General features: G+C 36.9%; 1 protein-coding gene across 1 annotated transcript in view; it reads right to left on the bottom strand.

Annotated features, from left to right (window-relative positions):
• Window positions 1-335: 335 nt before the first annotated feature.
• Window positions 336-15,916, bottom strand: part of LOC113044027 (TBC domain-containing protein kinase-like protein) — a 47,296-nt gene continuing 31,715 nt past the window's right edge. The window contains exons 23-26 of the mRNA XM_026203616.1: window positions 11,220-11,395; window positions 2,856-3,031; window positions 777-936; window positions 336-650 (exon numbers count right to left, since the gene is read on the bottom strand). Of these exons, the coding sequence (XP_026059401.1) occupies window positions 540-650; window positions 777-936; window positions 2,856-3,031; window positions 11,220-11,395 (623 nt within the window). The 3' untranslated portion in view covers window positions 336-539. The remainder of the gene's footprint in view (window positions 651-776; window positions 937-2,855; window positions 3,032-11,219; window positions 11,396-15,916) is intronic.

Here is a 15,916-nt window from a genome sequence, read left to right on the forward strand (position 1 = left end):
TTCCGACTGCAAACAGGATATTTAACAAGAGAAAATGCAGAATGAAGCTTCCTATTGGTTGGATCACTAACATTTCGACTATTAGTCAGCATTGTCCAATAACTCACAAAACGTAAACGGAAAAGGAAAGTCATTTAAGAGGAAGAGCGAATAGATTTTGAGCTAGCTCAGAATATCTTTTTACAATAACGTGGACACGCATAACACCAGGAACATTGATTAAAGTAAACAGGTTAATACATACTAGAACGGGAATTGCAACTTTCAATTTAGTAACTTTTAAAAAATAAATCCATTTAAATTTGAAAACTACAAATAATGATTTTGACAACAGATATTGTAAAAAAACAACAACTTTATTTGTTTTTATTTGTTTGGTCCCAAAATGTTCAGTTTTGTTATTCATTTTCAAGTTTAAACTTTTCAGCGCTGACATGCATAATGCCTTATACAAGAAAACTGTATTAGCTGAGAAATGTATTCGCTTTTTGCATCATGTAAAAAGTTTAAAAGTTTCCCTTTAACAGAAGAACATCCCATTATATCTGCGGGGATGGGACGGTTAAGAGCCCAGTGGACTTCATCTTGTTCATGCCTCCATCCAAGACACAAACGCGAGGGAAATTTACCTTCACTAGGTGAGCTGCAAACTGAGGGAGAAAATAAAGTGAATTAACATCTTTATTCATTTGAATGCATTTTACAGAAGCCTCAATAATGTGACTTGCAGTGAGTGCATTTAACAGGATATTAAGAGGAAAATCTAAGAACTTTACCGTGGTCGCATTCTTCATGATGCTGCTGAGGATCACGATGACACGCAATCTGTGTCCGGCCAGGGTGCTGGTGGCGGGACACTGGAGCAGCTCCCCCTCCGGCCCAAACGTGGAGGTGTACGGGATGTTAATGCTGCCTGGGATGTGACCTCGACTGAAGCTGCACATTATGGTTAAGGGCCGCATGAATGCATTTATTTAAATAAAAAAAACTGTAATATTGTAAAATATTGTTACAATCGGAAAGAACAGTTTTCTGATTTAAAATGTCATTTGTCCTGTGATTCAAAACTGAAGTTTCAGCATCATTACTCCAGTCTTAACTGTCACATGATCCTTCAGAAATCATTCTGATATGTTAATTTGCTGCTCAAGAAACACTTATTATAAATGTTAAACAATTAATGTTAAAGCCATGCCAAAATCATATCTTTTTAATATTTTTATGAAGGGAAAACTGTGGAGGCCATCACGAAGTTCTGCTCTACTCTGTGTATTACAGTGAATTAAGCGAATTCCCAGAGGTACTTTGGTGTACGTATGTTCTGGTAAGACATTTTAAGCAGCACGCAATCTCTTGTAAGCTCTTGAGCTGGCCGTTTGTAACTGTGTCAGCTGAAGTTCACAGGATTTACAGAACAAACTCCACATAGATCCATCGGCTTTGTGGAAACCGTCCAACTACATCCGAAAACCACTGCAGCACTACAAAAGAAAAGAGACGGAGAACAAAGTGTGCAGGACAAGATAAAAAAAGAGTGGGGTTAAAATTCCCCTGGGACATTGTCTGAATACAACCAAGACGAGCGCATGCAAGAGCAAGTATCTCAAAGAGAAGCACTGAATGAAAGTGGGCAGGTGACCGGAGAGAAACATGAGATGAGGAAAGAGAACGAGTGCATAGTGTAATTGAGTAATAACTCTTCTTAACTGCCTTCCTCTATAGATAAAGTTACAATCTGTGGTATTTTGCGCTATGTCATTCAACAAAATGATCGATATCTGAACTTTTCTGAAACATTTAACAAGGCCTTTCTCCGTTTCTCAAGAGGATGAGAAAATTCTCACATTAATCATTAGTTCACGCAGACTTATACAGGCATTAAAACAGAAAGGTCTTAGTCTAACATTCATATCAAATATTGATATGGTCATAAATGGTGCAGAATACAGAATGAGAGGACATTGAATATTTACATCCATATACCAGCCCTGCAGCTTTTACATTATATTTGCTATACGGCAGCTTAATTTCCCTGAAGGCCTTGAATACATTTATTATGACTGCTCTTATGCTGCTTGTGTGCTCTCTAGAATCTACTTAAAGCAGCCCTAATGCAAACAATGACAAACCTCTTCAACAAATGTACTACTGTAATGCTCTCCCACACATTCCCACACTGGACTTTTAGTTTTCAGTTTAAACTGATCTGATTTTTACCTCATTTACATAAGAGTACAGCCAACTCCCAAATTATTGCTTTCAAACAGAAAAGCACAACTATGGCAACTCTGCAAGTATATTTATAAAAAAGCCTCCTTTGTTCTTGGAGTTGGTTTTAAATTTTTTAATGTTTCTAATGTCCTGAGGTCTAGCTTGGGCCCTCGTGAGTTCCACATAGAATGCAAAAAAATCCTTTTCTAAACATAACAAGACAAAAACGTGTTATATCTCAAGAAGATACAATTACACAACTGTTCAAAAAGTTAAGGGTAACTAAGATATTTTTTAAAAGATATAAATACTTAAAAAATGAAAAAAGGGTGCTTTAAATTATTTAAAAAAAAATTCTATTTCAAATAAATGCTTTTTTTTATTTCTTTTCTTTTTATTATATCCATCAAATATTAAGTAGCACTACTGTTTTCAACATTGATAATAATATGTAATGTATCTTGAACAGCAAATCACCATATTAGAATGATTTCGGAAGGATCAAGTGACACTGAAGACTGCTTTACGTCACAGAAACCGATCAATAAATGCAGGCTTGGTGAGAGTAAAAAAATGTTGCAAAAATGTTATTTTCTGTAAGCGTGAGGAATCTATTTGCAGTATCATTAAGACTGAAAGGATACTCTTCAAGGCTGCGGATGTCCACTGCCAGAATCTTAGGTTTCCCAGTCCTGGCCCTCTTGACAGGAGTTTTAAAGCAAGCCAGTCCACTGAGCTCACACAGGTCAATGAGGTCTTCCACAGATATACGCGGAGACACTTCTGCTTTCAGCTCGCTCAGCTTGAGTGGCTCACGGCTCTGAGGGTGCAAAAAATAAGTGGTAAAACAACAGATTTTTAGCAGCACTGAGCGTTATTTTAAAAAAATGTGCAAGAGAAAGTGATGAGTGGGTTGAAAGTAAGACAAGTAAACATAAGTGTTAAGCAAGAAAAACAGTGAAGAATCATGGAGTACATTTAATGAAAACACACACATATGTTTAACTCCTGCATCCTGCACCCTGACGATACAGGTATCCCTCAGGGATCTGTACTTGAGCCGATACCATTCTCCATTTATACCAGATAGCTTGAGTTTCTTACACAAATGCATAGCTTTTCTTTTTCACTGCCAAGTCGACCAAAATCAGGGCTCCTTTTCATGCCTCTATCTGTTTTCACTTCTGTGATCTTATATCCCTCTGACATCTCAACCTGAATGAATAATCAACACCTCGAGCTCAACCTGTCAAGACTGAGCTGCTCTCAAGATGGCTTCTGACTCTCAAACACAGCAGTTACCTCAAGGTGAATAAAAGCCCTAGATATCTGCGAAGATGACCAGCTCACACCCAGTGAACACATCACAGCAATCAAACAGTCTTAAGGCATTATGATGCACAACTCCAGAAAAATCTCAACTTCTCGTTAAACTTTTTTCCCCAGATAGCGGAGGCTGAGATTATTCACCCGACCCTAAACCAGAAGTAGATACAAACTGTGTTAAATGGTGTTTAGATGTCAGTCCGATGATCTTTTCCTGTCTGTTAAGGTGGAAATTAAAAGTTCTGCAAGATTAGATGTTTTTTATTAATGCGACAGCTCACCAGGCTACCTGGATGTGCTGTATGACCCCTCAAGGGTATCCAAAATACTGCCGCTTAATTTAACCGTTAAAAAAATTTCACAAACTGTTGTCAGAAATCCTCACATTTGCATCTTTGCTGAAGTCTTCATGGGGTGCACAAACTTGCCCGAATCAAAACCAATTTCAGGCCTACAATTGCAGCCAATGTCCTGGGACCCTGCTATCTTAAATCCATTTTCAAACCCTTTTTTCAAAACCCGGTTGGGGCAATTAGCTTCATCTAGCCTCTATATGCAAGGAGCCCATCTGTCTGGAAATTTCTCCATCTGTGCCACATCCCAACGATTAACAGAGCAACAAATGGTCCAGTTGAACTCAGAACGAAAACCACTCATTCTCACATAAATATAATTTCTCCCAGTCGACAGAAAAGCAATACATCAATATTATAGCTCTAATTTGCACTTCAGGTTCAGGCACATTAGATATTTATCAGAAAGGACTGATTTAATAGGCACAATAGGCATGGACAACAATCACTGTTCCTGTTCATCCTCTCTACACCTTAACACTGGCCAAATTCCCAAGCAAATCATCCACAGTAACCACCGACAGCAAGCGTATTACAAAAAGGGGTGGGCAGTATGGCCAATCTAGTATGTGTAGTGTGTAATTTTAGTAAAATCCCTTTCTTTAGCAATACTGTCAGGATTTCCAGTAGAATGAGCTATACATCTTTATCTGCATTCTGTAGCTCAAACAGCAGAGCAAGTCATAGCATTGCTGAGATTATGGGTTTGATTGCCACTGTTAAAAATAATGTTCTTTATTGGCTCAAGTACAGTATGGTACCAAGAACTTAAAAATCTTTCCATTGCACAAAAGGTTCTTTATAAAAGGGAAAAGCTTCTTTAGAGGTAAAAATGTTCTAAAAAATATATTCAATGGCATCACTTTGCCCATTTAACATTGGATTGGGACTTGGAATGTCTGGGAAGAGACATACTGTCATACTTCAGAATCAAAACATATCTTAAATTAATCTATCACAGTGTAAACAGTATAGTAAATTCTCTACTTATTTAAACATCTATAATACCACCTTATTCATGATTGACATTTGAATTTAAAATGTTCAAATCCAGTCATACCATAGTGCTATTGTAGTGTAATGTACATATTTATATCGCATTTTGCCCTTTGTAAAAATTGCAGTTGCAATTTAGTTCTAAAATTAGCCAATGATTTTATTAAGTATTTTCGCTGTTTTGCTGTCTTAGTATTGACTAATCTAGTTGTTTAGTGACATCTTATGATTGTGAAAAGCATGACCACTGTGATGAAAAAATGCTTTTCAGAATTTATTTCCAACTACTAAATGGTGCAATTGATTAGCCAAATCTTATGCTTGTGAAAAGCATCAGTGAGCCACACTGCATAAACAGTAAAAGCCCTAATAACAATGCGCATTATTGCTGAATTCCTCACTTCTTAGTGCAGGACTCTGAAACAAAGAGCAACAGCACAGGAAAGGGCAGTGAGGTGGGGGGATATCTCGTAAATGTCAATGTTCAGTAGCCCATGAAATCAGTCCAATCAGTCACGGAGTACCAGCCTCCCACAGAGTGCAGCCAATTACCTATGAGGTCACCTTAGCAATGGAGGTAAGTTTGAGGAATGGAGGGCGGCTGATGTCCAATGGATTCTGGTATTAAAGTGCATTAGATTCACAGGGCCCGTGGCATTCTCATCATTGCCTAAAGGAGGCCCTTGTGCCCTGGTTTCAGACGCTCTAAATGCAGGCAAGAGTCTTGACCTTTTATTATCAGTGGTGACATTTCAATAGGCCGTGAACTTGCCTGTTTGGATGCTCTGCGGTTTCAGAGAACGGCAAGCGATTCGAAAGCCACTGAGCTGGTCTGATCGGTCGAAGCGGGAAATGTTTTGTCTCAAAGCTGAAAGGAGCTGGCTTTAAAAATGGAGAAATAACCAAAACCATGCAAGCATTCCAGTGGGTATTTATGGTCTGAAAAGGATTACCCGTGCAAATCTGAAAACAAGCTTGTGTTTGAAGGGCTTAACATCTACATGACAGGAGCTGTCAAAAGATATATGCTATCTTCTATCAAAAATGATGAGAAATGAAGATCTTGCATCAATTCAGTCATGTGACGATGTCCTGTGGTGCATGAGAGGGGTTTAACCATCCAACATCTGGCTTCTGTGGAATAGGTGATATTTAAGCTGCCGCACAACAGAGAGTCTCAAAGAAAGTCTGGAATCAGAATAATTATACAGATCTAAGACTGAGGGAATGAGACAATGGTCTGCTCACTTCCCCTCTCCTGACCAATCAGAGCCTAGTCACAAGCCACCTCAAAGCTGGAATATACTTAAAAAAATAAAAATAAAATAAAAAATAAGCATGCATTTTGTTGCATGCAAAATAATTCCATTGCCCAGATAATCTGCCAAATTATTTGGGTTGATATTGTTAGATCATGTCTAACAATATGCTTCAAGTATTTTCAAAATGTTTAGTTCCAAGTACCCACAAATATGATGATTACTATATATTATGATGATAATCTTATCCTTCCTAAAATATAAAGGAAGCCATATGTTTCCATGCACAGGAAATGGATAAAAATAAATGATCAGCTTTTATTTGTCACTGCATTAAATCAAAAATATAAAAAAATATTTTCTATTTAAATGTATATAGAAATATATGTAATAAATTAGCAGTGTATTGTTTTTTTTCTACCTAATATTAGAATATAAAAACATTTTCAAATAAATTCAAAAGTATTTGCATAAAACTTTTCGTTAAAAAATATTATTCCGAAACCAGCTTCCCAAATAATAGTGGCATAAATCTAGTGAACAAGATGACAATGGTTTTTCCCCACAAAACAATGTGCATGGTTGTTTATTTCTAACTATTAAAATGCATTTTTGTTTCTGTAGAATCAACATCTAATACCAATAACATCGCAGTGGGAGTTTTGGTGGCTTATTGCGAATATATTGCTTTGGTTGTTTTTGTTTTTTTACTTATTTCTACAGAGCTGGAAGATTATATACTTCATTACAGTTGTCAGGTTCCTATCCAACACATGAGACACAATGACAATGAAACAACCAGAAACTAATGGACAGCATTAATACCACATGCCATGTCACTTAAATGACAAACAACATACCAATGCACACAACAAAATGAACAGCAAAACTGATTGAAAAGGGTCCAGTACAAGACTACTGACTATTTCAGACTAAAGTACAGGTCCATTCGCTTCTAAGTTTTCGGTTGTGACAATGACCTCAGTTCAGCGAGAATTCATTTGCACTTTGTCATTCCGAACATCGATCATTAACAGGCTGACACAAAGGCCATGTACACAGCCCAAAGGGAATGTTTTTAAGAGGATTACCCACAGTTCTTTGGCTCTTTGTGTTAGAGTGGCGTGTTATTGAGAATCTTGTTATTGAGTTATTGAGTTAACTAGCTTATTCACTTAACAAGCCATAAATAGCCTTTTAAAAGCATCTAGTAAAGCCCAGGTAATGGAGGTTGGGTTCTTTACAAAATGAACTGAAGTTACAGTTTGTTTAATGGCTGAGACTTCAATGAACAATTGCTAGAACTGTCTGAAGGAGTGGAAGAACTAATGCTCAGAAATAAGTCTGCAGAGAACTCAATCAGCATCAGGAATCTCTTGTAAATCTACATGGATCTTCTGATGCAAAAGTGACAGTATATGCAGATATGGTAGAAGCGATGCATTGCAATACAAATGCCAACTTGTATCTGATGCAGATTTTTAAATCGGTGCATCGCATTGTTAACTTTTATGTCGAATTTGTCAATGCACCGATGCAAATCGGTGAATCTTCCCATCCCTGGTATATATACTGTATATATATTTGTTTTTGTTTGTTTGTTTTTGAGCAGCAAATCAACATGCAATGATTTCTTTAGGACCGCGTGACAGTAAAGATGCTGAAAATACAGCTTTGATCGCAGGAATAAATGCATTTTACAATATATATTCAACATTTTTTAAAGTTGTAATATTTCACAATATTACTGTATAAATAAATAATAAATACAGCCTTTCTGAGCCTTTGTAAAACATTGTATATACAATCTCAGAACTTCTGAATTGCAAAGACCTGTTATGATGAAATGACTGATGAACAAAGCAAGAAAACAACATTTTAGAACTATTGACATTGGCTGAAATTGACTTTTTCAGTCCAGTTCAGATAATAGATTCTAATTCTGCAAATTACACATTTGTTTAAATAAAAAAACGTTCGGAATAGTGCAGAAAATGGCAAAACTAAATTGCATAACTGACTTGGAATTTTCATCTTGCATCAAATGGGAAATGGGAATTCAATCACAGAAATCTGTTTCTGTTTTACAAAACACATTTCAGTGTGTTATGCATCCATATCAGGTATGACCATTTGATTATACTTTATTGCAGTCAGTAACCATTGCAATAAAAGGCACGTTGTAGTTATTACTATTCATCATGACAGTAATTTCAGAGCGCGACCATCTACAACTACTAAGTGTTGCTCAAAAATGCATTCAGCCGTGTACACATGATGTTTCTCTGATTCAGCTGAAGCCACTGGTATCATCATCTCTATCACAGACACACACACACACACAAACACACGGCTGCACACAGAAAGTTTAGCTGCAAGTTCAGACTTGTTGGAGTCAGGCTTTAGTGATGGCGCCTGTCAGATGGCCGACAAAAAGAGAGAGCAGAGAGCTTGTTCAGCAGACACATCATGCTCTAATGACCAGGAGATGACAATCAACAGCAGGCCTAACCGCACCATTTACCACCCGGAGCACAGCTAGAGAAAAAAACAAGTGATTCTGCACAGAGGAAAATGCATGACAAAGGATGAATAAATAGAAGACCAAATCGAAAAGAAATAGGAACTCAAATAGTCACAGGAGAATGGGTCTAAAACTATAACACAGAAAAGTGTTTCAAAACATGTACTGAAGACTATTAAGTCACTTGATTTAAATGCATAACTTCCATTGAGATGAATGAGAATACTAACAGATTCTGTACAGACATCCTTGTTTTGATTATTTACTGGGATGTTTTTATCAGCTGTTTGGACTTTCATTCTGACGGCACCCATTCACTGCAGAGGATCTCTTGTTGAGTGATGCAATGCTACATTTCTCCAAATCTGTTCCGATGACACTTTCTACCAAGTTATGTACCTTCTACACGTTGTGGTTAATTGCTTATGCAAGAATGCATTCGCCAAGATGATTAAATGTAAATGTGTATGCCAGTGCGTAGGCATGTGAGACCATGAGCATTTCTCAGCCTTTCACAGACGCGAATGTAGCTATATAATCACTGAAGCTGTGCATTTCCTGACATCACGCTGTGTTCAGTTAGAGAAAAGAACGAGATTAGGTCAACAGATGAGTGTTTGTGAAGCTCAGCACTGCCTTGGGCCCATCGCTGATGAATCTCAAACAGAGAACCAAACACAAAGAGGTAAAAGGTTAGATAGAGGCTCTCAGTGTGTGACTCCAAATACATCTCACATCCTCATGAGACAGAACCAGTCATATCTGTGCTAAGAAATTCATTTTTTTTAAGACTCACAAGCTTCTCCAGAAGTGTTAATATCAGTTATTTAATGATTACAAGACAACCTGTAATAAATAAATAAATATGGCACTGTTTCTGAATAAGCACACTGTTTTAATTATCTGGCTGGATTATTATATTTATTAAGTGGTGTCAATCTGATCATTATTATCCTGGTTGTGCAGAAGCACCAATTAAATTTCAAGTATGTGAAGGCCCAGTGTTTCATCTACACTATTACATTTTTTCCCATTACGTATGAAATTTTGGATGCTAAAATATAAACAATAATAATTACATTGATTAATACAAAAAAAATATATATTATTAATGTATTCTTATATTAAGGTTAATTATTAATATTAATAAATACTATTATATATATATATATATATATATATATATATATATATATATATATATATATATATATATATATATATATATATATATATATATATGCTTTGAATAAAACTAATTGTTTTTCATGAGTAACCTTGAGTATATTAAATAGTATCATTATTAATAAACCATTATGAATAAATTGTATATTAAGGTTAATTATTAATTGATATTATTAATCCTATATATATATATATATATATATATATATATATATATATATATATATATATAGACAAAAAAATTTCCGAGAGTGATTTCTCAACGACAGTACTTACATAGTAGTCACATGTGTTTAAAAGTAGCTTATGATAAGAATATGAAAAGTCTTTGTATTACCTTTGGTCTTTAGTATATGTCAACCAGGAGATTTTCATAATATGACAGGAAGAGTTACGAGCACAATCAGAAGGTTAGGTCATCGGAGAGGTTGGATGAGAGCAGAGGATGGAATATTTATGGGTAAAGGCTGAACTCTCACACGCATTAGGACATACTTTGACAAATTAACGGCGGCATTCGAGCCAATTGAGGTCAACTGATGCCTGTAGCCTACATGGGAGTTTTGAGCAGAAACTCCAGACAGCCAGAACAAATGTAGCTGAAATTCCTTATCATGTTGGAAATGATAAAGAAACTGAGCTGAAGTCTGAATTATGACCTCCAGCTTTGCCACCTACTCAACAACTCCTGGAAGATGTGATTTATTGGTGAAATGTATGCATTTCTAAACTTGAGTCCACTGTTTTTGTCCAGTTCATAAAAGTCAGTGGGGTTCAAACCAACACTGGACCCCACAGACTTCCACTGTATGCAAATCTTCCATAGTCTCGTGTTATTGAGTTTCCTTGTGTACAGGCCTACAAATCTGAAATAAAACCACCCATATTTTGACTTTTTAAGGTTTTCCAGTATCCCTTGGCACTTGAATGTTTACTAGCGAGCTAAAGCATCTCATTAGGAAATGAACAGTGGGCAGCTGAACTCATCAGTGGCTAAATTCACCTCTGTTCTGACCGCAAACCTTCATGGATCCTTTGATTAGCAATGGGTAATTGGCTCTATCCTTCATAATCTCCGACTTCAGCTCTCGGCACACAGCAATTTTTAAAAGTCCAAAAGGGCAAAAGGAACACAGCAAGATGTCGAAGGCGATTACTGTTATAAAGGTCACTCTGTTGTTTAGGGTTTCTACCTTTATATCTTCAATAGCAACTACTCTCATGACAGTAATATAAGAGAGAAGAAGCGTTATTGTGAGAAGAAAATGCATCCAGCATCCTAATGCAGTAAGACAACCTTTTTCTGAGGAGACTGATTATGGAGCCAAGGTATTCCGAGGTAAATGGCAGATTTGGGACACTTACCAGGTCTGTTTTGGTCAGGTCTTGATATTCTGTAGAGTAATAGGAAGGTGCTTTCCCGAAGCTGTTGCTGTCACTGGCAGGTTTGTTTGGCTGGGCATGCTGGCGATAAGTGGCACTTTTAGGAGTCCAACAGAAGAGGTTGATGGATTCCCGGACACAGCGTTCAATGTCGATCTCTGACAAAACAGCAAAGAGAAATATCACTCCATAAACCAGTCAAAAGTTTAGGGTTAATTCTAAGAATTCTCTTATGTTTTTAATTGACAAAAAATACGGTAATATTGTAAAATATTATTACAACTTAAAATAACGGTTTCCTCTTAGAACACATTTTTAAAAGTAATTATTCCTGCGATGCAATGCTGACTTTTTCATTACTCCTGGCCTCAGTGTCATTCTAATATGTTGATGTGATGCTCAAGAAACATTTACTGTTATCAATGTTAAAAACATTTGTGCTGCTTGATATTATTGTGGAAACAAAATGCATCCGTAGTGATGTAAACACAAATTATATTTCATAATGCCAAGCGAGTCTTAAGCTATTGAATCTAGCACTTGCTGTTACGGGAAATGTAAATATCTTAAGAGCACTAAGAACAGCAACTTTATGCTCAAATGGCAAAGCCACAGGAGAATTACAGACTGTCTAACTTCCATCTAATTAACCTTGGATGACCTTGGAAAGCCTCTCCAGAGAGTTGCCCTCCAGCCGATCCAAAGACTCTGACACTCTGCCAATGCTTCATTCAGTCCCAAACAAACTCAGCGAAGACATCAACACTTCATTCACACTCTCCCAGCAGCAGAGGAAGAGAAGAAGAGGAGATTCAGCTGCTTCCTTCAAAATGCAAAGCCAGCTCTCTTGATCCATGCGCCTTAAACCGGAGATTAAAGTAACGGGGATTCACATGGATAATATAAACAAACCAGGAATCCTTTCCTCGCTATCTCACTCACTTTCTATCCTGTTAGCGACAAAAAAAGTATCCCTAATGAAGTGGTTTAGTATGCTTGGCCTACTATTTAAATCAAGCCGAGTGTGACAGCATCATTTTATTTAAGAGGATATGATCTGAATACTGGATTATAAACACTGGACTTTCACTGAGAGGCTGTGATTACTGAAGTAATAAAGGCAAGAGAGAGAAAGAAACAACAACTGTGTTGCCTACTATTTGAGAATTGCTATTTGTATGGCAAACAGAGATTCTGTCTATGTGATGGGTTTCAATTCAGTCACCTTTGATGCTCTTTTGCAGTTAAGATGGCAAAGAAGGCTTTGGAACAGAGAAAGGAGGAGGAAAATGAATGCAAACAGCATGAGAGATGAGGCACCAATCAGTCAGTGCATTAGAGACCGTGACAGATGATCCACCTCTCCTCCAACCATCACCTCCCCGTCCCGCCTTCCACTGACCCAAATCTACAGGCAGAGATGAAGAAAGACAGACGGATCTGGAAGTTCAAGACACGCGCACATCATAATTACAGAGAATCGTCACCTCTGCCATAACAGTAATGTAACATCCTCCCAATCGAACCAGGGGTCATTGACACCCCACGTGCGACCCACATTCAATCCACACCGCTCTCGAATCCCAACCCTACACAGTGGCATGGAAGGAATGAGGAAAGACATCCAGTCACATTGCATGAATGTTGCACGAAACACCTCCACCATCAGTGTAGCCAAGACAAATATCATGTGACCGAAGGACAGATTTGGTTATGCATTCCACATCCCATCTTTCTAAACAAAGCTTTCGTTACAGTATTAGCTGCAGACGTTATTCAGACTTTCAGATGGCATGAAATATACATGCATGAAGGAGTCATCTGGATTCAGTGGGAAAGTGGGATAAGAACTAAATGACAGACTACTACCTTCTCCTGAAGTCATCGGATATGGTTTGAAGGAGTGAAATCAGCAAAATATGGATATGGGATCGACATTATTATTATGCTTGTAATCATAATTACTGTATTAGCTATGATGTTTCGTAAACGATGGTTATCACGGTAAATTTGTGAAATGGTACCTCATGAATAACTGAATCTTGTGGTGAAAGATTTTTTTTTTTCAGAATGAACAAGCAGACAGAATTTATATTATGAAATTGTACAGCATCTGCATTGATCCATGGCCAAATCTGTTGTCAATTAACAGAAATGTTCGGTTTAAAATGGTTAAAAACTAAAACAATATACACTAATGTTCAGAAGATTGGGGTCAGTGAGATAGAAGCCTCTTATGTTTACCAAGGCTGTAATTATTTTATTAAAATGCAAAAAAAAATAAAAATAAAATAAAAATCATTACAAATTAAGATGACCATTTTCTACTCAAATATATTCTATATTCTAAAATGAAATGTATTCCTGTGATGCAAAGCTGAATTTTCCCATTTTTGTCTTCAGTATCACATGACCCTTTAGAAATCATTCTAATATTTGTCTTTCAAGAAACATTTCTTCTCATCAATGCTGAAAACTGTTGTGCTGCTTAATATTTTTGTGGGAATTTTTTGATTTTTGGGGAAATTTATTTGAAATAGAAATCTTTTGTAACCTTTTTTTTTTTTTTTTTTTTGGAGGAGATATCCTAACAATACTTTCGATCAATTTAATGCACCCTTGTTGAAAAACAAAATAATTCTGAAAGGTAGAGGGAAAGAAAACTAAAATATTTATTCCAAAATAGACCATATTTTACATTTCATTCATTTGATACAAGTAGTGCTGCTGGAAAGTTTGTGAACCCTTTAGAATTTTCTATATGACCCAAAATGTCATAAGATTTTCACATAAGTCCTGAAAAGTAAAAAGGAAAATGATCCAGTGGTACATATCTGTGCCTTGTAAAAGTAGGAATAACTGCATCTAAACATTTCTTGTAACTGCTGATCAGTCCTGCACAACATTTTGTAGGAATTTAAGCCCATTTTTCATTATGATGTTGGAAGGTTTCCTCCTACGAACTGGCTGCTTCAGCTCCTTCCACAACATTTCAAATGGATTAAGGTCTGGACTTTGACTTGGACATCCCGAAACAGCTTGTGTGCTCGGGGTCATCATCTTGCTGCATGGCCTACTTTCTCGAGACTCAGTTCTTGGTCAGACATCCTGACATTTTCCTTTCAATTTTGCTGGTATAGTTCAGAATTCATTGTTCCATCAATGATGGCAAGCCGACCGGGCCCAGATGCAGAAAAACAGGCCCAAACCATGATATTACCATCACCATATTTCACAGATGGGATCAGTTTCAAGCCATGCCAAGCAAATATGAGAAAGGCCTCTAGTTGCTTAGAAGTTACCTTGGAGTCTTTTGCAACCTCGCCAACTATTAGATGTCTTGCTTTTGGAGTGATCTTTGTTGGTGGACCACTCCTGGGGAAATTAACAGTGGTCTTGGATTTCCTCCATTTGTACCCCATCTGTCTGACTGTGGGTTTGTGGAGTCCAAACTCTTTAGAGATAGCTTTGTAACCTTTTTTCAGCCTGATGAGCAACACCAACTCTTTGTCCGAGGTCCCTTAGAGATTTCCTTTGTTCATGCCATGATTCACTTCCACAAACATGATCAAACTTGGATAGATCCCAGTTCTTTAAATAAAACAGGGCAGACACTGACAGCTGAATGAAAACACCTGTGAACAGAATCGACTCTAGTTTCACCTTCAAATCAACTGCTAATCCTAGAGATTCACATACTTTTGCCAATCACAGATCATTTTCCTGAATAAATAAATGTCAAAGAAAATATATGATTAGGTTTTCATTGTCTACTTTCAAGACTTGAGTGAAAATCGGATGATGTTTTGGGTCTTGCATGATCCATTCCAATGAAAGAAATTTGTTGCTGAAAAGTTTGATTGTCCATTGCTCTGCTGCAAAATGTAAATTTGAACAGTGAGTGCAGATCTTTTATTTGAAGGTCATATTAATGCAATTAGATTAGAATATTTGAAATATTTTTTGAGTGAATTCTGCTATCATCCACACTCCTTTATAGATAATAACATCAGTAAGGACCTTCACAAATGTTCACCGGTCGAGCGCTTACACCGAACATCACCCGGAGCTTCACGGCTTAATGTTCGCATGTCTTTTCAGAGTCTACAAAATAATAACAAAGTGCAAAAAGTGAACCTAGGCCATTTAACACCTATCGGCTCATGAATCCATTTCATCACTGCCAACGTTTTCCAGCCCACGGTTTCCATAAGATATAAGAAGGGAAGAAAAAAAAACCTTGATAAAGGTGATAACAGTTAGTTAAAACCTCTTTATGAGGGAATGAAAAAAGCCAATGGAGGAAAATTCACCTCCAAGACTTTTCTCCAGAGAAATATAACTTACTACCAAAAGCGATCTGCAGTTGTGGCCAAAACAAAACACTCAGGGACATACACAAACCAGTCTCTATGGTTTAATTAGTAACCTGCATGAGATAATAATAATAATAAAAATGGTAACATGTTATTAACAAGTTGAGACGTTTGTGTACAGGAGACAGGAATTGCAAGGCACTGGTTCACCAACTCTATATTTAGTGCTAACAGTGTGTAAAGTAAACCCAGTCATGTAGCAACAAGTGGGTCAAACAAACACGCTACGATCGAGGAATGTGATGACCGTGCGTAAAGACTCAATAGAAAAATGTTTTAGTGAATGCTTTGGGCATAAATGAA

The sequence above is a fragment of the Carassius auratus genome, chromosome 26 (genome assembly GCF_003368295.1).
Source record: "Carassius auratus strain Wakin chromosome 26, ASM336829v1, whole genome shotgun sequence".
Classification (NCBI taxonomy): Eukaryota; Metazoa; Chordata; class Actinopteri; order Cypriniformes; family Cyprinidae; genus Carassius; species Carassius auratus.